General features: G+C 34.3%; 1 protein-coding gene across 5 annotated transcripts in view; it reads right to left on the bottom strand.

Moving 5' to 3' along the window:
- The window catches only part of KMT2E (lysine methyltransferase 2E (inactive)), a 104,729-nt gene that overhangs the window by 28,898 nt on the left and 54,296 nt on the right, over positions 1 to 21,535 (bottom strand). For 4 of the 5 annotated variants that reach the window (XM_066354327.1, XM_066354326.1, XM_066354329.1 and 1 more), the window contains 8 exons: positions 16,694 to 16,808; positions 15,409 to 15,638; positions 11,722 to 11,802; positions 5,897 to 5,955; positions 4,802 to 4,974; positions 4,414 to 4,452; positions 733 to 963; positions 513 to 643 (listed from right to left, as the gene is read on the bottom strand). In XM_066354327.1, coding sequence (XP_066210424.1) covers positions 513 to 643; positions 733 to 963; positions 4,414 to 4,452; positions 4,802 to 4,974; positions 5,897 to 5,955; positions 11,722 to 11,802; positions 15,409 to 15,638; positions 16,694 to 16,808 — 1,059 coding nt within the window. Of the gene's footprint in view, positions 1 to 512; positions 644 to 732; positions 964 to 4,413; positions 4,453 to 4,801; positions 4,975 to 5,896; positions 5,956 to 11,721; positions 11,803 to 14,855; positions 14,953 to 15,408; positions 15,639 to 16,693; positions 16,809 to 21,535 lie in introns of those variants that run through there. The other variant, XM_066354330.1, reaches the window with a different exon arrangement.

Here is a 21,535-nt window from a genome sequence, read left to right as displayed (position 1 = left end):
TCAATTTCCCCCCAAAATCACAAACCATAGCAGAGCTCTCCAAAGCCATTACAACCCAGAGAATGGGAGTTGAAAATGGTGACAATAATCTAAGACCAATTAATATCATTTAGTAGAGAGAAAGCAGTTTTGCCTGTAACAGTCATCAATGGTCTTTTCAGGTTCTCACAAGGAATTAGGAAAGGTCCTGCCTGGATGGAAAGGATTCCTTCTAATCTCAGGAAATTGAGCTTTTAATGAACACCTACCTATATTGCTGCAGTTTATCTTTAAGGTAGATTGTTTTAGTGTCAGCAAGATAAAAACAGGTAAGAGAGTGAGAAATAAATCTGCATTTTTTTGTTATGTTTTAGTTCAAAAGTTATGATTAGTCACTGTTCAAACTACACTACAATTTAAAATGCTATAATGACCACTCAGGAAAACAAGATACATATAAACACAGCAGTTTGACAGCCAAAAATTCAATATATAACAATAAGAAACTAATATGGAACAATAAATGAATATACCTCTTAAAGAAATATCCATTTGCTTCAAATTGTTCTCTTAGCATAAATTTCCCTCTATATTCAATGATAAGTGCATCAGGAGGCAAATCTTTCACAGATTTCAGAATTTTCTTATTTTTTTGTAAATGGCTCTAAAATCAGAGAAATGTTAGATTGATTAAACCTGAATGCTTTTAGTCTAACTAGTTAAGATTGACAGTTTGGCAAATGATATATTTACCTCTACAGGAGGTTTGAAGAGCAAATTGTTGGTATTCAAATTTGATTTATTTATCTCTTTTTTGTCATTTCCGCTGCCTAATCTCAGAGCTATTCTCTGAGCCTCCCTCTGAACACCTTCGCTATACTGGTTATTATTTGCCTCCTCATATCGATCCATCCATGCTTTGATTTTTGTTTCCCATCCCAAATTTGAACCATCAAATGAAGGATCAATCTCTGGAGCTGAACCCTAAAACCACAGCAAAGTAAGCATTAAAATCTGGACTTAAAATATTTATACACACACACAAAATCAACAATGATATATATAAAATATTAATATAAACTAGAAATAAGTTAGGCTTTCTAAGTTGGTCCTAGTGAAAAGAAGACCACAAATGAGCAGTTTACTACATGTTTATACTGTATGCCACACAAATGTGATCTAGAAAACTGAAGAAAGCTAAGTCAAGTCAGAAGAGCAAAAATTCAAGTTTCACCATCACTACTATAACCAAATGGAAACTACTAGTAAAATTGCAATTACCCAAAGGTTTGGAGTCATTGTCAACTACTGGTTAAAAAAAAGATAATATATGAAATTTTTTATTTTAGAGACTGCCAATTTCTACTCTGTACTCACAGTTCCATTTAAACAGACTATATGTGCAATTATTATGTAAACTACACACACTGCATATTAAGTATAAACTTATTTTTAATATAATACTAAAATTTTAACATTAACATGTTTTATACAAAAATATACTTTGATCTTTAATTTAGTGTAATTCCAATTTTCTGTATGTTAAATTTAACATGAGAATAAAATGTTTTTATAGAATGTAAAATGACCCAAATGGTCCACAGCCTAAATTAAGGAGTCATAATGAGGGCAAGGACCTTTAAGTTTCAGTGCTTGTTCCTCCTCTACTGCCCCTATTAAAACCTGTAAGATAGAATTCTAAGTGCCAAGCAATAAAAAGTTACTACCTCTCTTCTTAATGTTACAAAACATATAAAGGGAGACCTTTTTCACTGGAATGTCCTTTACAAGAAAGGCACAATTACCACACATTTTAAAAATTTATTAAAAACTGAATTCCCACAACTAATTTTTATTTGCAATCTTAGAGTGAAAATCAATTAATACAGATAACAAGAACATATATTTTACTTTATCATTAGCATAATTCAAATTTAACAAATTTAACATGAAATTTCAATTTTGTTTTAAATGTTGTTCACTGTTTTCTTCCTACAATATTAAACTTTGAGAAAAGATTTTTTTCTATATATACAACCTAACATAACTGAAATTTTAACATCATATATAGATTTCATAAAAATCCTTATATCCTGTTAGACATGTACATGTATATAGAAATACTTTCTAAAATTTACCATCAGTCAACCTTATATATTCTTTTCTACAATAAAACAAACTGCAATTGAACCATGGACAATATGGGTTTAAACTGCATGGACCCACTTATATAAGAATATTTTTCAAAAACTACCTGTATTGTTTTCCATCCATGGTTGGGAGTTAGCAGATGCAGAGGGCCAACAGTACTCATTGATCTGCACCATTTTATATAGGGACTTGACAACCGTGAGGGGTCCTGGAACCAAGCCTCCTCAGACATCAAGTGACAACTTAAGTTTTTGGGAGTCAAAGTTATCCTTGAATGTTTACCAGTGCAGGGGGTGGGGCTGATATCCCTAACCCTGGTATTGTTCCAGGATCAACTGTATAGCAACTTGCTCAACTATTTGACTGAGATAGGTTTAGTTCACTAATTGATATTTTATGTACTTCCATATTCTATATTATAATGATCACTTGATACAGAACAGATTTACTTTTAAGAACAGATTATTATACAAATGAGACACTACATATTCAGGCTTTCCTCAGCTTTTTAAAATAAATATAATGAGTTTTCAAATTTTTCTTTCTTTCGTGTCCCCCCCCCAAAAAAAAAACCCCTCTATACTGACCTTGTAAATACAGCTCTTCTAGCTCTCTTAAACCTTATAATTACTACAGAATTACTTATTGGAATTATTATGATGTTAAAGAGATATCTTCAAGAAAAAGATATCTATGTTTTAAAACATTTATTAAAGATTTTATTTATTAATTTTAAAGAAGTGGGGGGGGGCAGGAAACATCAAGTCCCATATGTGCCTTGACCAGGGAAGCCAGGGTTTTGAACCGGCGACCTCAGTGTTCCAGGTCTACACTTTATCCACTGCACCACAAGTCAGACAGGAAAAGATACTTTTAAAAGATGCACAAAAACTCACTATGTAATAAATAAAAATATTTCAGTTAAGTAAAACATGCTCCTTTCTCATTAGGTTTGCTATTAAACTGGTTAGATAAGTTGGGAAGAAAGGAAAATTGCTGGAGTATTAATTGTTCCAACAGTTTAATCCAAAAAAATTTTCAGACCTCTTTATTTTGTGTCAGAGAAAATACCATAAATCCAAGTTTAACATAGTAAGTATAAAATCCCAACTTTAACAAATAAAGAATATTTTATGAATCTTTCGACTTGATGTATGCTGACTGACACCATAAATTAACATCCTTGAGAAAGAATTAGAAAAATATTCAAGAATAATCATCATTGGGCAACTGTTTAATGATTTGTTTTCCAGGAATGTTAAATAATGAATGGTTATTATGAATAACTACTATACCATGTAGACAACAGATACTACAACATGCTCCTGATGTCCTATTTTAACATCTGACAACTTGAAAAACCCATCGTCCTTTACTACCTAATTTTTAAAAGCTATAGTAACTATATAGCTGACCTCTGTAATCCAACACAAACCCATCTCTTAGGGGGAGACAGAACTAGGGAGCCTTGCTTCTCTCAGCAATGTTGGCATTTACAAAATTTAGGATTTATTCTAATTAATTCAAGGTACAAGTTTGTACTTATATGGTGGATCTATAGTGATTTTATAGTATTTCATAACAACAGACAACTAAATCACTAGAATCCCAACTACACAAAAGAGCAAATTTTCAAATTCCAAAATTTTGCATTCACATGTCTAGTATATTAACACCACGTGTACTGGAGACATGGAATGCAATAACTGAAATTCAGATTACCCAAAATTTTAGTATTAGAAGTTACTTACATACCTGCTCCTTTTGGCTATTTTAAATATTGAGAACTCTAAGTAGAATTCTCTATGGTCCTATTTCTGATAAAGAATATAAGCAATGAGCCTGACCAGGTGGTGGTGCAGTGGATAGAGCATCGGACTGGGATGCGGAGGACCCGGGTTCAAAATTCTGAGGCTGCCAGCTTCAGCGCAGGCTCATCTGGTTTGAGCAAGGTTCATCAGCTCAAACCCAAGGTCACTGGCTTGAGCAAGGGGTCACTCGGTCTGCTGTTGCCCCCCCCGCCCCCATCAAGGCGCATATGAGAAAGCAATCAGTGAACAACTAAGGGGCTGCAATAAAGAACTGATGCTTCTCATCTCTCTCCCTTCCTGTCTGTCTGTCCCTATCTGTCCCTCTCTGTCTCTGTCACCAAAAAATAAAAAGAATATAAGCAATGAAATGATGCAAAATGAAGAAAGCATAAAGATTATGAACAAACAACAACTTAGTAAACTCCTGAATAATTGACAGCTGCTATTAAGGGCTTAAATTTAATATATTTACCTTAACTCTTGATGACTTCCTAGATCCTTCACGAAAGGCCTGAAATAAAATGGAATTCTGAGTTTGGGACATAATTAATACTTAAGAATCAACTGGTTCACTGATGATTTTTACTCAGGTCTCATTATAACAAGAAGTTTGGTATAACCAATACCACCAGAACTAGGGGAATGTTTAAGTTAATAAATACAGACTATGCAAAACATGAAAACATATATATATGATACAATGCTAAGAACAAGTCTAAATTTTCTGTGTGATCAACATTACAACCATGGAAAAATATTTGATAAAAAATTGGAAGGATATAAAAAATAATATAGTAATTCCTATACAATTCAGCTCCCACACTACTTACTTTATTTATCCAAAAAAATTTAAAACTTACTTTTTTACATTTTGAAATGTTTTGTTCTTTCTCCCCACTTTTTTTCCTTCTTTTATCATTAACCTTAGAAACTCTTGAAGCAGTTAAAGTAATCGATGTTGGGGTGTGCTGAAATGCCGTGTATAATTCCACAGGAACCTCATCACCACTCTCAGTTGCACTTGTATCACCATCTTCAAAAGCAAAAGAGATTACTATATGTATAATACTTCTATTTCAACAAATAAAACAGCATTCCACATGAGAAAATATTATATATCCATCTTTCTGAAGAATAAAGTTTTTTTCACTTTACTGACCTCGCTCATATTAAGATACATTTAAATGCAAACTATAAGTATCAATTCTCATACATTAAACTAGAAAGGACACAAAAGTATGACACACTGAGATGGTGTGCCTGTGCGGAACACGTAGTTGCATACATTGCCAGTAGAATTTCAAAATAACCTCCAAATGATAGCCAAATCTGGCAAAATTCTATATGCACTTACCCTCTACCCAATGACCCATTTCAATGGATCTATCTAAAGATAAAATGGAAGAAGCACACACACTCAAAAAACTTACCCAAGAGGGTTTTGTTGAGGGTACTATTTATAATAAAAACAAAATAAAAAATACTGGAAACAACCCAAATGTCCATCAAACAGGATTAGTTCAATAAACTACCATTATTAAAATTTAACTGTATTGGTATCAACATGTTTTAAACCAAAATGAAACTTGTAGCTAATGTTATACTTCTATATTCTGTTCCTAAAAATGAAAGAAACACTATTCCAAATGAAAACTAATGGATCCCCATCTTTCTGAAAAGCAAACATATTTAATTTCTTTAAACAAATAGGTTACCTATATATAGGAAAATATGGATGATTTAAAATTTTTAATTTTATTTTCCTCTAGTTTCTCTATTTCCTACATTCTTATTCTGTAATCTGTAAAAAAGAATACTTAATCTATACCTGAGATTGTAAGTTATATACAATCCACATTCATCAGTAAGGTGTATACATCCGACTAAAAAACACGCAGGCCACTCAGTCTCTATCACACTAACCCTAAGTTAGTTATAGATCCTTTTTCACCCACCTGACAAATTTTCCCTTTTCCGGCGTTGTAGTAGCACTGCCCTCTCTTTATCCAAACTCCTAGATTAAAATATTAACATGATTATTATTTATCAAACTTTCATAAATTTATATATAAAGCAAGTTTTAAATGTGGTAAACTTACAATTTCTTTAATGTTCTCACTGAAATATCAACAGTATAAAATATATGTACTATCTCCCATCCCTTACATTAGATTTGATCTAGAATCATTAGCATTAGATGACAGTTTAGTGACTATAATTGCACTCTCTTAATAATTTTTTACAGGGAAACTAGTACATCTTTTCTTTTAATTGAATACTTAAAGCAAAAACTCTAGAAAAAATGTTAACATAATGTATGTAACAAAAATCACAAATTAAATTTCTTAAAAGAAATGCATGATACTAAATTACAATCTATTTGCATTATACCATTTGCCTAAAATTATTTCCACTTTTGAAATAAACACTAAATATTTAATAATTATTTCATTAACCTCCTTCAGCCTCCACTCAGGAAGTACATTATATCATCAATAGTAATTGTTTTACTCCCCCCCTCCTATTTTACTATCTAACATTAGTCTAGAGGACAAACAACACTAGATAGTATTTTTAGATGGGAGAGTGAGGGCTCTAGACTGAAATGCCTACAACTCAGTAACAGACTTGCCTTAATTTCTACTAAAATAGGTAACTATCCTATAACATCACTGATAACTATCCTAGTCATCACAGAATAATAAGCAGATATTGCTGAATTGACTACCCTCTCTAAAGATTAGTTTTTAATGAACTCTTATTGACCAGATATTTACCCCATCAAAAAAATATCTGGTGTTATAAAAGGAGAAAGATTTATAGGATCTGAAGAGAAACCAGAGCATATATCTGGTGTTATAAAGCAGTAGTTTTCAACCTTTTTACACTTGGGGACCAGTGAAAATAGGAGAATTATTTCAGGGACTGCTAAGGCAGAAATTACTCTGAGTATAAGTGAATTCGACTAAGATCATTCAGTCACTAATCTTCATTTAACATCAGGGTAATTAACTCTTTCATGGACCAACACAATATTTCCCATGGACAGGTTAATAGACAGGCAATTGGAAAATACTTATAAAGTGAAACAAAATCACATAGAAAAGCCTCACTCATAGTAAAGAAATATAAAAGTATAACACTAAGATTACCATTTCTAACCTAGTTAAACTAGCAAAAATCCAAGTCTGTCAAATGTCAAATACTCTACTGTGAGGCCTGGGAAAATAGACATGCTTATCCAATTACTGGTGGGAATTCAAAATTGTACAGCTCCTATTGGAGGGGAATTTGATAATAGCTGACAAAATGATACATTTACATTTACCCTTTAATGGAACAATCCTATCTCTATTTGCAGTGACAAAAGACTGAAAACAATGCAAAAGTCCACTCCCAGGGGACTGGGTGAACAAAGTATAGTACATGAGAAAGATGGAGCACCTTGAAGCAATACAGAGAAATGAGTCAAGCTCTACATGTAGTGATCTTTAGCATATGTTTTTAGGAGAAAATAAGAAATGTGGTAAAAACTCCATGTACTACTGCTTACCTAAGTAAGGGTGGGGATACAAACAAATATATACCTATTTCTAGTAAAAAAAAAAAAAAAATGGGAAAAAAATTTTAATTGTTATTTCTGGGGTAGAAAGATCAGGGATAGAAGTTAGACTTACTTGAACATACCTTGTTTTAAATATCTGACTTTAAAATGCTGGGACTACTTATTGCATAATTATATAAATGTATACTTAGACAAAATCAAGTATAAAAAGCAATCTTTAAAAATAAAAAATTAACAGATTACTCATCATCTGGCAGGAATGTAAAATGGTATAACTACTCTGCAAAATAGTTTGACAATATCTTCTAAAACTAACACATGACTGTGCCATTTTAATCTTGGGCATTTATCCCAAAGAAAACAAAACTTAGGTTCAAAAGCTGTACACAAATATTCATTTGCAATACCCAAAAAGTAGAAATAACTCAAATGCCCTTCAATGGGTGAATGGTTAAACAAATTGCAGTACATATATATATATATATATATATATATATATATATATACCACAGAACACTATTCATCAATAAAAAAAGAATTAAATACTGATATATGCAGCAAATTGGCTCTCCAGAGAATTACACCGAGTAAAAAAACTAATCCCAAAAGGTCACATACTGTATGATTTCATTTATTTAACATTCATAAAATGACAAATTATAAAAATAGAGTATAGATTAATGGTTGCCAAAGGTCAGGGATAGAAGGGAAGGGGTCCAAGGTCGGAGGTGGGTGTCATTATGAAAGGTAACATGAGAGATTTCTTTAGATGTAAATGTTTTGTCAGTATCCTGTGGTTGTGATACTGTATTAGTAATTTTGCAAGACATTATCACAGGGAGAAACTGGGTAAAGGATACACAGAATCTCTGTATTATTTCACAACTGCATGTGAATCTACAAATAACTTAAAACAAAAGGTTTGATTTTTAAAAATCAAAAATAAACTAACAGGCCCTGGCCGGTTGGCTCAGTGGTAGAGCGTCAGCCTGGCGTGCGGAAGTCCCGGGTTCAATTCCCAGCCAGGGCACACAGGAGAAGCACCCATCTGCTTCTCCACCCCTCCCCCTCTCCTTCCTCTCTGTCTCTCTCTTCCCCTCCCGCAGCTGAGGCTCCATTGGAGCAAAGATGGCCTGGGCGCTGGGGATGGCTCCTTGGCCTCTGCCCCAGGCACTAGAGTGGCTCTGGTCACAAGGAGTGACGCCCCGGAGGGGCAGAGCATCGCCCCCTGGTGGGCGTGCCGGGTGGATCCCGGTCGGGCGCATGCGGGAGTCTGTCTGTCTCTCCCCGTTTCCAGCTTCAGAAAAATACAAAAAACAAAACAAAACAAAAAAAAACACTAATATAATCAGCATACGTGTGTATCTAGTTGATGTTACAATCACACGGTGCAGTTCTTTCAAGAAACTTTTAAAAAATTAACTATGCATCCCTTGTGGAAACTAAGAAAAGAAAAAATTCTAAACTGTTTTACATAACCATATTGTTGGTGCTACTGTTGGTATTATTACTATTAAGACTAGGGTTCTTCTATGGGATTAAGCAAGTGAAAAACTGTGATACTCTAATTCCATTACATCTGTGTTGTTGAGAACCAGGACAAAAGGGAATATAGATGAAACATAGAAATGGTTTAATGGCATACAGATTTCAAGTCACAATGTTGTACACCCAAGACTTATATAATGTTATATACCAATTTTACCTCAATAAAAAAGTTAGAATTTATTTCTATTCCTTGTATTCCTAAATATATTTGCAATTATCAGTATAAATTCACATACTGTATCTTAAAAATAAACAGACTAAATACATTTCCTAACATTGATCAATCCAACAGGAAGGAGCATGACTAGCTCTTTGAGATTCTGGTCATGAAAACCAATTCTGAGTTTGAGGCACAGAACAAAAACAATCAAGTAATACTAGGGTACTGTCAAAAGGACCCAAGAGCCAACTTGAAAAGGTTCCCATCGACCAAAAACAGGGCAAAATTTGAACATCAATAAAGATAATAACTTTAATAGACTGACATGCAATGTTTAAATCCCTGAGTCTATAATGCTACTTACAATTTTTTTTTCATTTTTCTGAAAACTGGACAAAGAGGCTAAGAATCTGAAAGCATTTATCTTGCCTTTCCTCACTGAAATATACCTTAATAGAACTGATCAGTTAGTACAGGGACAAGTTTTTTCTAGAAATAGTCCAGCTAATAAGTGATAAGCAATAGAATTAAGTCACTATTGTGCAACTCCTAATAAATAAATAGATTTAAAGAATGACTATAAATGGGCTCCATGATAGAGATAACTAGATAGTACATGTCACCTGATAGAACAGTCTATGAAAACAGTCTTACAAAAAATAAATAAATAAAGCCTGTGGTGGTGCAATGGATAAAGTGTTGATCTGGATTGTTGAGGTTGCCAGTTTGAAACACTGGGCTTGCCCAGTCAAGGCACATACCATAAGCAATCAATGAACAATTAAAGTGAAGCAACTATGAGTTGATACTTCTCACTCCACCCCTTTGCTCTCTCCACTCTCTGCAAAATTAATAAATAAAATATTTTTTAAAAATTAAGTCAAACCTGACCAGGCAGAGGCACAGTGGATAGAGCATCGGACTGGGACGCAGAGGACCCAAGTTCAAAACCCCGAGGTTGCCAGCTTGACTGCGGGCTTATCTGGTTTGAGCAAAGCTCACCAGCTTGGACCCAAGGTCACTGGCTTGAGCAAAGGGTCACTCAGTCTGCCCCCCACCCCCATCAAGGCACACATGAAAAATCAATCAATGAACAACTAAGGGGCTGCAATAAAGAATTGATGCTTCTCATCTCTCTCCCTTCCTGTCTGTCCCTATCTGTCCCTCTCTCTGTCACAAAAAAAAAAAAAATTAAATTAAAATTTAGAAAAAATGAAAAAGAGAACCAAAATCTGATCACACTCCTATTTACATAAATAGAGAGGACAGAGAAACCTGTTAAACCATGATAGTAAAACTAGCAAACTAAACATGATAAACAATTCAGTTCCTTTAAAACATACATTGCAAAGGAGACTGGGGCTGGTGACAGTAAGGGGAATAGGTTTAGATTACTAGAGACCTAAGCGATATATATTAATCAATATTTTAGCAGTAGCTACAAGATAATAGATTTTGTTGTGTGTACAATAATAGTTTTGTTGTTATGGTGGTTTTTTAAAAATTATTTTATATACACACACATAACAATGTGTATTAAAATACATAAGGATACATTTAAGTGAAATAATGTATCCAGGATTTACATTAAAATAGTATGTGAAGGGAAGAAGAAATGAAAAAAGATTATTGGCAATTGTTGAAGTAGGGCAGTATAAATATGTGGGTCTATTATACTATTTTGTTTTTATATAGGTTTGAAATGTCCATAATAGCCCTGGCTAGTTGGCTCAGCAGTAGAGCATCAGCCTGGCAAGTGGAAGTCCTGGGTTCGATTCCAAGTCAGGGCACACAAGAGAAGCAACCATCTGCTTCTTCACCCTTCCCCCTCTCATTCCTCTCTGTCTCTCTCTTCCCCTCCCACAGCCAAGGCTCCACTGGAGCAAAGATGGCCCGGGCGCTGAGGATGGCTCCATGGCCTCTGCCTCAGGCACAAGAATGGCTTCAGTTGCAACACTCCAGTTGGGCAGAGCATCACCCACTGGTGGGCATGCCGGGTGGATACCAGCCAGGCACATGCAGGGAGTCTGTCTGACTGCCTCCCTGCTTCTAACTTCGGAAAAATACAAAACAAACAAACAAAAGACATGTCCATAATAAAAAGATTTTTAAAAAACACAAAAGAGAAATGGGGAAAAAGACACACTGTTACAAACAGGTGGTAAGATAGTATATATACCTACAAAATTCTATGGCTAAGGCAATGTCCTTCTAGTAACTCTTTAACAGTGCATTCTAGAGAAATAAAGGTCATCACTTAGAAGATGCACTATTATTTTATGCATCATTAATAAAGTGAAAGCCCAACAAAATAAACCATAACACATTATCAATGGAAAGATTCTTCCTGATTTTAGAAATGTCAGAATGCAAAAAAAAAGTGTATCTTAGAATTGATGAAATACAGTAATCCATGAATTATTTTATCTAGAATTCATACATAAACTCCTTAACTAAAAATTATCTCAGTTAAATTAATGGCAATCTTATTGGTGTGCACAACTTACCGAGGCTGACATCGTTCACATAGGTACGTATCAGGAATATGCTGCCTATCAATCCCCATGCAATCAATATGTTGCCAAACACTTAAAAAAGAAAAAAACAACAACAGAACATATAAAGTCTTTTAATAACCATCCTTAAATTAAGATTTGATATTCCATTTAACTATCACTTAAGTGCCTACTTTGAGTTTAGTCCTGTAAAAGTACTAAAAAGTGCTGCAAGGAATTCACAGAAATATATCCTCAGGGAAATAAAACATTGAGATGTAAAAACAAGAGGACAAATATAGGATGATATATATATAATATAAACTTATAAAGCAAATATAATGTTAAATTAGAAACGATATTCATTATAAATATTATCAGCAATCACAAAGTAGAATAGAGAGGTTCAAATTACTTGGAGTTAATGGGAAAAGCACCCTGGAGAATAATGAACTTGAACAGAACCTTGTTTGGGAAATTAGGAAATAAAAATGTTATTGTAGCAATGTTTCTTAAAGTAGGCAGATATGAGGAGCAACAGCCAAATAGTGGTTAATATCTATAAAGAAGAATGTTCATTTTGAAAAACAGAGAAGGGTAAACATGGATTAGTAACGTGTGGTCAGATTACACAGGATTTGGGATGTCAGGGTGTGTACAGATTGCCTCTAATTGGCAACAGATAACAACTAGAGGTGCTTTGATGACACACAGTTAATTCAAAGAAGTAAAGAAATTGAAAGCAGAAAAACCAAATAACAGGCGTTTCCAAAATTGCAGACCTGAGTTAAAAGGACAGAACTAGAATGATGGCAGAAAAGAAGTTAAAGAATCCAAAAAACAGTCCATAAGGGCACAGTTTAAACCTACTCTTCTCTTTAAAATTTTTAATGGACCAGCTTGAGGCAAACTTCTCAGTTGCTTATTATTATTTTATTGCCAAGACTTTAATTAGTCTGAGGTTGATATATATAAAAGCCTGTGTCTAAAACAGTCTAATTCTTTATATAAAAATCAGCCACTTCTAATATATAAAACTATTTAACTGCTATCATACTGTTCTTCTTATACTGCAAATCTTGGGACAACACTGGTAGAATGTGGGAGGCAATGAAATACATGTATCAATGTGTGGGGAATGCCTGACCAGGCAGTGATGCAGCAGATAGAGCATCGGCCTGGGATGCTGAGGACCTAGGTTCGAAACCCCAAGGTCTCCAGCTTGAGCACGGGGTTGCTGGCTTGCGCATGGGACCATAAACATGACCCCATGGTCACTGGCTTGAGCCTAAAGGTCGCTGCCTTCAGCCCAAAGTCACTGGCTTGAGCAAGGGGTCATTCACTCAACTGGAGCCCTCTCAACATATGAGAAAGAAATCAATGAACAACCAAGATGTCGCAATGAAGAATTGATGCTTCTCATCTCTCTCCCTTCCTGTCTGTCATGGTCTCTTCCTCTTGCTCTCTCTTTTTCTCTCTCTCCCTGAATGAATGAATGAATAAATGAATGAATGAAAGGGGGTGTGGGGAAAAAAAGAAAAAAGGCAGAGCACCTGACAACAAGGGATAGAATGACAAATTAAGTTAAAACTGGAGAGTAAAATTGGAAGATAAAAATGTCATGCAGACAACAGAAAAAACATTACTAGAAAATGAATAAATAATCACAGTCATAGATGTCAAACTTGAAAGAAATTAATATGGGCAGTAGGTACAATCCCTAGGTTATAAATGAGGTATGTTCTCTGTAGGTTTGTTCTTAAGTTGAATTTGTATGCAAATTGGAACAGGTACATTTACCTATTAAATGCAATTTAGATGTTTTCTTAACATAGTATTTATTTTTACCTTTCTGTGCACATAAATAGTTAAGCATTTTCAAACCTTTAGAACCTATCTCGTTCATAAACCAGGAACTGCCTGCACATGAAAATAAACAGAGGGAATATAAAACAAGAACAAAGGAGAAAAGATTAAGTCCTAGAGTATGCTGCAGGTTAAGCAGTAAAAGAAAGCAGAATGATAAAAAATAGATTAATAAAAAAGAGAGCAGTTGCTGAGAAGCAAATACCTTGAGAAATCCAAAAGCTGAGAACTGGTCCTTCAAGAATTTGTAGATAGGTATAAATCCTAAGGACTATTTCACTATTTTCTAATAGGGATAATTCTATATTATGTATAGATCATTGTAATTAAATCAAAAGAAAATGTTTAGATTATGCATTAAAATAAAAACATTGCAAATGGTATGTAATTTATCACATTAGATAAAATCAGCTAAAAGAAAGCTATTTTATATTATTGGTTAAAATATGAATTGAGATTTTCTAATAAGAAGCTAATTAAAAACAAGGAAAACAAGTTTTTACTGGTTATATTTTTAATTTTTAAATTTACCTCATGAATAAATTTACTGAAGTGACTGTTCATGCTACTGATATGTATCACAATAAGAATTTCTTTTTAAATTTGAAAAGGTACCACAATATGTTTTTACAATATTAACTCAAGGATTAAAATTACAACTTTCCATAAAAATAATATCAAATTTCACATTCCACTTAAAACTACTTTCCACTCTTTTGGTAAAGGCAAACCAACTTTTTGAAATATAAAACCCTAACTGCATGTTTATATCAATAACATCCAAACCCTAATCACTTAATAAATGGGAACGATATTATAAAATAATGCAAAATAATTTATAGTTGGCTCTAGAATGCATAGTCATACTCAAATACTGTTATATGCTGGGGTATTTCAAATCAAATAATGAAGCTATGCCATAAAGACCAGATCCAGGGAATTCTGTAAAGCTACTGAACTTCTTACCCTGTACAGCGCACTGCTTAAACATTTTCTGATTCCTACTCTATGTAGGGGATGGACTCAGTAACTTTCAGGCTGAAATCCTACAGTTCCCTCTCCATCCTCCCCAAATCCCTCCCACAAAAAAAAAAAAAAAAAAAAAGAGAGAGAGAAGATAAAAGATAGATAGATGAAAGAAAGAAAGAAAGAAAGAAAGAAAGAAAGAAAGAAAGAAAGAAAGAAAGAAAGAAAGAAGAAAAGAAAGGTAAAGAAAAGAAAAGAGAAAAGAAAAGAAAAGAAAAGAAAAGAAAAGGCCCCACTTTCTGTCCCAATCACACCTTCTCTAGGGGAAGAGGCCTTTCTTGGTGGTTGAACCAGGGTTGGGGGAGGGGAGACTGTGGTTCTGGTTCAAGGAGACTCCAGAGTGCTGCAAGGTTCAAGTCAAAAGGAGGTAAGAGAGTCAGGTCAAACAAACATCAATCAAAATGTATAATTTCCCCCAAACTGGAAAATCACATTTGACTATACAGCACAAATAATTCCAAAGGAAATACAGAGGACTAAATTCTCCTCTCATTTCTATCTTGTCTACTACTATAGGTAGTTTTATATTACTATAAATGAATAAGAATAGAGATGTGATTCTGTATGAATAATGATCAAAACTGATTGCCTAATACTCAATTAATAGTGAAGTGTTCTAATTAACTTTAAGATAGCATTTTCCCATAGGGGCTTCTTCTGGAGTAAAACAGACTGCACTAATATTAGCAGAAGTCTCACTTTAAAATATATTCATTAGTTCCTTTGAAAGTGCTTTCTTTTCCAACATTAACAATCAAAGGTTAGCAGCATTCAACAAAAATAAACTAATGGTGTGAAATATTTTACCTGCATTTGTCACAACAGATCATGTATCCATCATCATGTGTAAAACCGCATATGCACCTGGTTACATCAGTACCGTAACTTCCATCCTCAGATGTGCTGATTGTAGTAGCACTGGAAGTTTCATCAAAATTAGGAGTGGTAAATATGCCTACTTCATTTTTGCTAATAAGAACTGATGGAGGAGGGGAGGCCGGAGGTGTTGGTGGAGGCCGAGCACCATAATTATGGTCCTGGATTATCGAACACAAACACAGCACAATATATTTTCAACAATGACATGAACTAATAAGCAAATTAAAATTCAACTCTTAATTTGAATACTCAATATATATTAAATTGACCCATTTCTTCCTTAATAATTCTAAAATAATGACTCAATGAAGCTAAACTTTAAACCACATTGGTAAGTGAAAATGTCGATCTACAACATTGGTCACCTTCACAATTATTTCCTCAAACTCCACCCCCTCAACCCCCCAAATCAAAAGGTATCTTCCCAGTCCTATGGTCACATAGCTCTGCCTTCAAGATAGAAGTAGGTGCAACATGTGAAAATAGAAGTAAAAAAAAACCTCAGGAAAGTGGAAGCTAAAGCATAACAAAACAACTACAAAAGACATATTATCATTATAAAGGGAAAATAGGAGATTTAAAAAAATTTGGTATTTTTTTATTCTGGTACAAGTAATAAAAATCTCTCATAACTATATCTCAATAATATCACAAACGTGTCTAGTTCTGCAACTGTTCCAATCTAAGCTCTGCCTCTTACTAGCTATGCAACATTGAATAAGATAACTCAGAGAAGCTTTCATTTTCTGAGCTATGAAGTGGAGATGAAAATTATACCTATTTCATGAGGTTGTTTTAGAAGATTAAATGAGATAATACATGTAAAAATGCTTACCAAAGAGTCTGGCATATAAGTGCTCAATAAATGGTAACTATATAAATTACTATATAAATTCCTATATAATTTAGAATTAACAGTAGATAGTACAATTCCACCTTTTTATAAATAAATAGATTTTAATACCAAGCTATTAATAGCATAAAATGCAAAATAATAACACTTCTAAAGAATTCCTTATAGAATTTTAATCCCTTGAATATAGTTATATCAATGAAACATTAAACCACAAATTATATACCTAATTGGTTAGGTAGTATAAAACAAATATGTATACTTTTTAAGTATTCAGTTTTAAGCACAATACCACACACACACCTACTTTTAACTTCTAGATATAAAAAATACCCTTCTAGAGAAATGCTTGGCACTTACCGCATAGGGCAAACCAATGTAACTGTGTGAATGATGCGAGCTGCTGGTATATAACTGGTGGGGATAACTGTTGGATTTCTCAACTACCACAGGGCTAGCTTCTACGGATTCTGGTCTAGAGGGAAAAATGTTGCATCAAAGAGAATTCCATTTATTTTTTTCCTTTTAATCAATTTAAAATTGTAAGCACTTATTTTATTGACTATACAAATAAAATGTCTTTTTTTAACCAGGAGTCATTTATATCTTTTGTCATTACCAATAAGATATCTTTTTATAGTAGATAGATACCCTGTGGATAAAATATATATACTATCTAAACTAACAAACAAAATAGAAACAGACTCATAGATGCAAAAAAGACTGACAGGTGTCAGAGGGGAGGGGGAAGAGGGCTGGGTGAAAAAGGTGAGGAGAATAAGCAAAGAAAAAAACCGCACATATAACAGTATGGTGATTACCAGGGCAAAAGGAGAGTAGGGGACACACAGGAGAAGATAAAGGGGGAATAATGGTGTTGAAAGGAAACTTGACATGGGGTGGCGAACACACAACACAATATACAGATAATGCATTATATAGAATTGTACACCTGAAACCTATATAATTTTATTAACCAGTATCACCCCAATAAATATACTATCTCGGTTCCATGTCATAGTAAAACTTTGGTTTAATTGAGTAAAATAAATATCACTCCTGCAAGTTTAAATATAGTTTCCTTCTCTACCACTAAAAATCTCTATTACTAGAGATTAAACATTATTTAATATACTCAGTGGCACTGGGGCTACTAAGCACAGGGTAGATAAAAAAAGAAATCATTTAAAAAATTTTTTTCAAATTAAAAAAATTTTCTTTCCAAGTGAAAGGAGGGGAGATAGAGAGACCAACTTCCACATGCTCCCAGATGCACCCAGCAATCCCCGTCTGGATCCAATGCTCGGCCCATCTGGGGCTGCTCTTAACCAAGTATTTTTAGCGCCTGAGGCTGAGGCTCCACGGAGCCATCCTCAGTGCCCAGGGCCAATGTGCTCGATCCAATCAAGCCATGGCTGCAGGAGGAGAAGAAAAAGAGAGAGAGGAAGAAAGGAAGAGAGAAGGGGGAGAGGAAGGCGTGGAAAAGCAGATGGTCACTTCTCCTGTATGCTCTGACCAGGAATCAAACCCAGGCCTTCCACACGCTGGGTTGATGCTCTACCACTGAGCTAACTGGACAGGGCAGAAGAAATCATATAAACAGGACTACGGACACACTGAACATACAGACCACAATTTGAATGTGAAGTATACATTTCAATGTTCAAAACCACAAATGGTCCCAACTTACAATAATTTAACTTAGGATTTTTTTTACTTTATGATGGTGTGAAAGTGTTATGCATTCAGCAGAAACCGGCAAGGCTAAGCTATGATATTTGGTAGGTTAGGTGTATTAAATGCATTTTTGAATAATAATATTTTTTACTTATTAAGGATTTATGAGGACATAAGCCCATTGTAAGTCAAGAAGCCATCTGTATGTGTTAGTGTGCCAAGATACAATGAATTTTGGAAATATCAGTAAAGCTAAGAAATAGGAACTTCACAATGAAACAAGGTGCTTATAAAAAAAACATAAGCATGCCTGATCTGTGGTGGCACAACGGATTAAGCATCAACCTGGAACACTGAGTCACCAGTTTCAAGCCCCAAGATCTCTGGCTCTGAGCATGGGCTCATCAGCACGGGGTCACAGGACTGAGCGAGGGAAATCATCCACACGATCCCAAAGCTCACCAGCCTGAGCCCAAGGGTTGATGGAATGAAAAGCCCAGGGTTGCTGGTGGAGCAAGGGGACACTGGCATGCCCGGATCAAGGCACATGAGAGAAGCAATACAACTAAAGTGAAAGCAACTATGAGTTTAGTGCTACTAGCGCTCTCTCCTGCCTCAGAATCCATCAATGCACAAAGAAAGTGAAAGCAACTATGAGTTGATGTTTCTCACCCTCTCTCTCTCATCCTGTCTCTCTCTCTCTCTTTCTCTCTCCAAAATAAAAACCTAGGTAGCAGCCTATGGTAGAGTAGTATTAGTATGTCTGACCTGGTAATGGTTAAGTGATGATGACTTGGCCAACTACTGATACAACTAAGAGTAACAATTCATGATGGTTGACTTGTAAGCTCCGTGGACTCACATTTTATATACATCACTTTCTCAACCTCTTTACTTATATCAATCCTCCTGAGCCCTACTCTGGTAATTCCTATCGATCAGTGTGGGTAGTGAACCTCTTTCTGAGGCTAATTCACACTGAAATTAACTTCTCCTTTACATACACACAACATGACTTGTTTCTTTGCCTTTATTCTTACCATAGCCACATAGTCACCATTTGAGATTATTTTTTTCATAACCCTTATCCTACCACTTCCCTTAGAATTTAGTACAACTTGCACTCTTCATGGTCTAAAACAGCGGTTCTCAACCTGTGGGTCGCGAACCCGGTGGGGGTCGAACGACCAAAACACAGGGATCGCCTAAAGCCATCGGAAAATACATATTTATTATAAAATATGTATTTTATATATATTTATTATAAAATATGTATTATATATATTTATTATAAAATATGTATTTTATGTATTTATTATAAAATATGTGTTTTATATATATTATAAAATATATTATATATATTTATTATAAAATATATTTTTAATGTATATATTTATTATAAAATATGTATTTTCCGATGGCTTTAGGCAACCCCTGTGTTTTGGTCGTTCGACCCCCGCCAGGGTCGCGACCCACAGGTTGAGAACCTCTCGTCTAAGACTTCTTAATGCAGTTATACTCTAATCGATCACATTTCTATAGTCAACTGCTTCTTGACATACTGCTCCCCCCAACCTACCACACAGTTTCAGTTAGCTCTAAGTTGCCGCTGCTGTGGGACCTAGTGTGCTACAATCAGTAGACAGAGGAGGCATAAACAGGTTGTTCAACAAGCTGCAGGAGATTACAAAAGAAGGGTTTCCAAAATGTGCTAAATACTTTGAAACAAATACTAACCCAATAGCTATGTTGTTGTGTTAAAAATTCACTTCCTCATTTTTTAAAGTAGAAATGCTTTTAATATCAAAATAATATGTTTACTGTATAAAATTTAAATATACAAGTACATAAGAAAGTAAAGGACTATGCCTTCATCCAAACCCCAGACACACCCATATTAAGATGCTGTGTATCTCCCTCTAAACCTTTCTATCAATAAACAGTATATCCAATAGTTGTTTTTTTAAGAATGACAACATACTATATGATTCACAGTTTGCTTCTTCCAGTTTTCAATGTCAACACATCTGGTAATAATTACTTATTTCATTATATAAATGTACATGTTATTTAACACTCTCCCTATTGTTGGATATTTCAATTGTTTCTACTTTCCACTGTTAAAGACATCACTGCAAATGTACACCCTTCCATATATCTTTTCTGCATTCATGGTGGTATTTCTACAACCTGAATTCCTGGAGGTAGAAATACTGAAACAAAGGGAAAAATGCAAATATAATGATAGATACTACCAAACTACATTTGATTACAATATTGATTCCTTTCAAATTCTTTAAAAATTACATAGAAGGGCCTGACCAGGCAGTGGCACAGTGGACAGAGCATCAGACTGGGATGTGGAGGACCCAGGTTCGAGACCTCAAGGTCTCCAGCTTGAGCGCAGGCTCATCTGGTTTGAGCAAAGCTCACCAGCTTGGACCCAAGGTTGCTGGCTCGAGCAAGGAGTTACTCAGTCTGCTGAAGGCACATATGAGAAAGCAATCAATGAACAACTAAGGTGTCGTAACGAAAAACTGATGATTGATGCTTCTCATCTCTCTTTGTTCCTGTCTTTCTGTCCCTATCTATCCCTCTCTCTGACTCTCTCTCTGTCCTGTAAAAAAAATTACATAGAAGGAAGAAGTGGAATTTTAGCAATTTCTGATGTACATTATTACTATTATTAAAACAGCATGTAGGAATTGTGGACAGAATAGAAAAATTTACTCTTAATATTTAGATTTAGATCAAACTCTGAATATATTACTAACAAATATGACACACTTTGATATTTTGGAATAGCTTACAGTTAGAAATAAAAAATAAAACTTTCAGTCAAGAATGTAAACAAGTTACAAATGCTTTGCATAACCTCATGATTCAAATTAAAGCTGCAGCACTGATAAGCTGGAGATGCAAGGAGGCAGAAATACTTTATCAAGATCCCGATTTGCAATGACACCCCTTACTAAAAGTTATTTTAATAAATTACAATTGTTTTAAATTTTTGGTTGACATATTTTACAGATTTTCCCCAAAATATAAGATAACACATCCATAGAGAAGTGTTCTTAAAAAGTCCTATGCTGCTAAATACCCTCAAAGCTCTGCATTGCCAGAACACAATAAATCTGAACACAATGTTGTGACAAATATCAAAAGTCAAACATTCCTTGAATCCAATAACCTCATCCTTGGAAATTTATCCTAAGAAAGTAATTCCCACTAATTAAAGACCCACAGAATTGAGATGTTCATTGAAATACTATTCATAAAACTAGATATAAGAGCAGAACTCACTCAAATGTCCAATCAATAGAAAACAATTAAATCCAAGCAAACCTATCATATAACATATGCATAAGAGCTCAACAGAAACTCATACTAATAAAAATCACTATATTAAGGTCATAGTAGTTTTCCTCAAAATCTGAAATATTATCATAAACCTTTAATAAGTTTTTAATGACAGGACTAGAGATAATTTGCAATAATAAATTTTTTATAAGTAGTTTAGCAAAA

Source organism: Saccopteryx leptura, chromosome 12 (genome assembly GCF_036850995.1).
Source record: "Saccopteryx leptura isolate mSacLep1 chromosome 12, mSacLep1_pri_phased_curated, whole genome shotgun sequence".
Lineage (NCBI taxonomy): Eukaryota > Metazoa > Chordata > Mammalia > Chiroptera > Emballonuridae > Saccopteryx > Saccopteryx leptura.
This window is presented reverse-complemented; position numbering and strand designations above follow the sequence as displayed.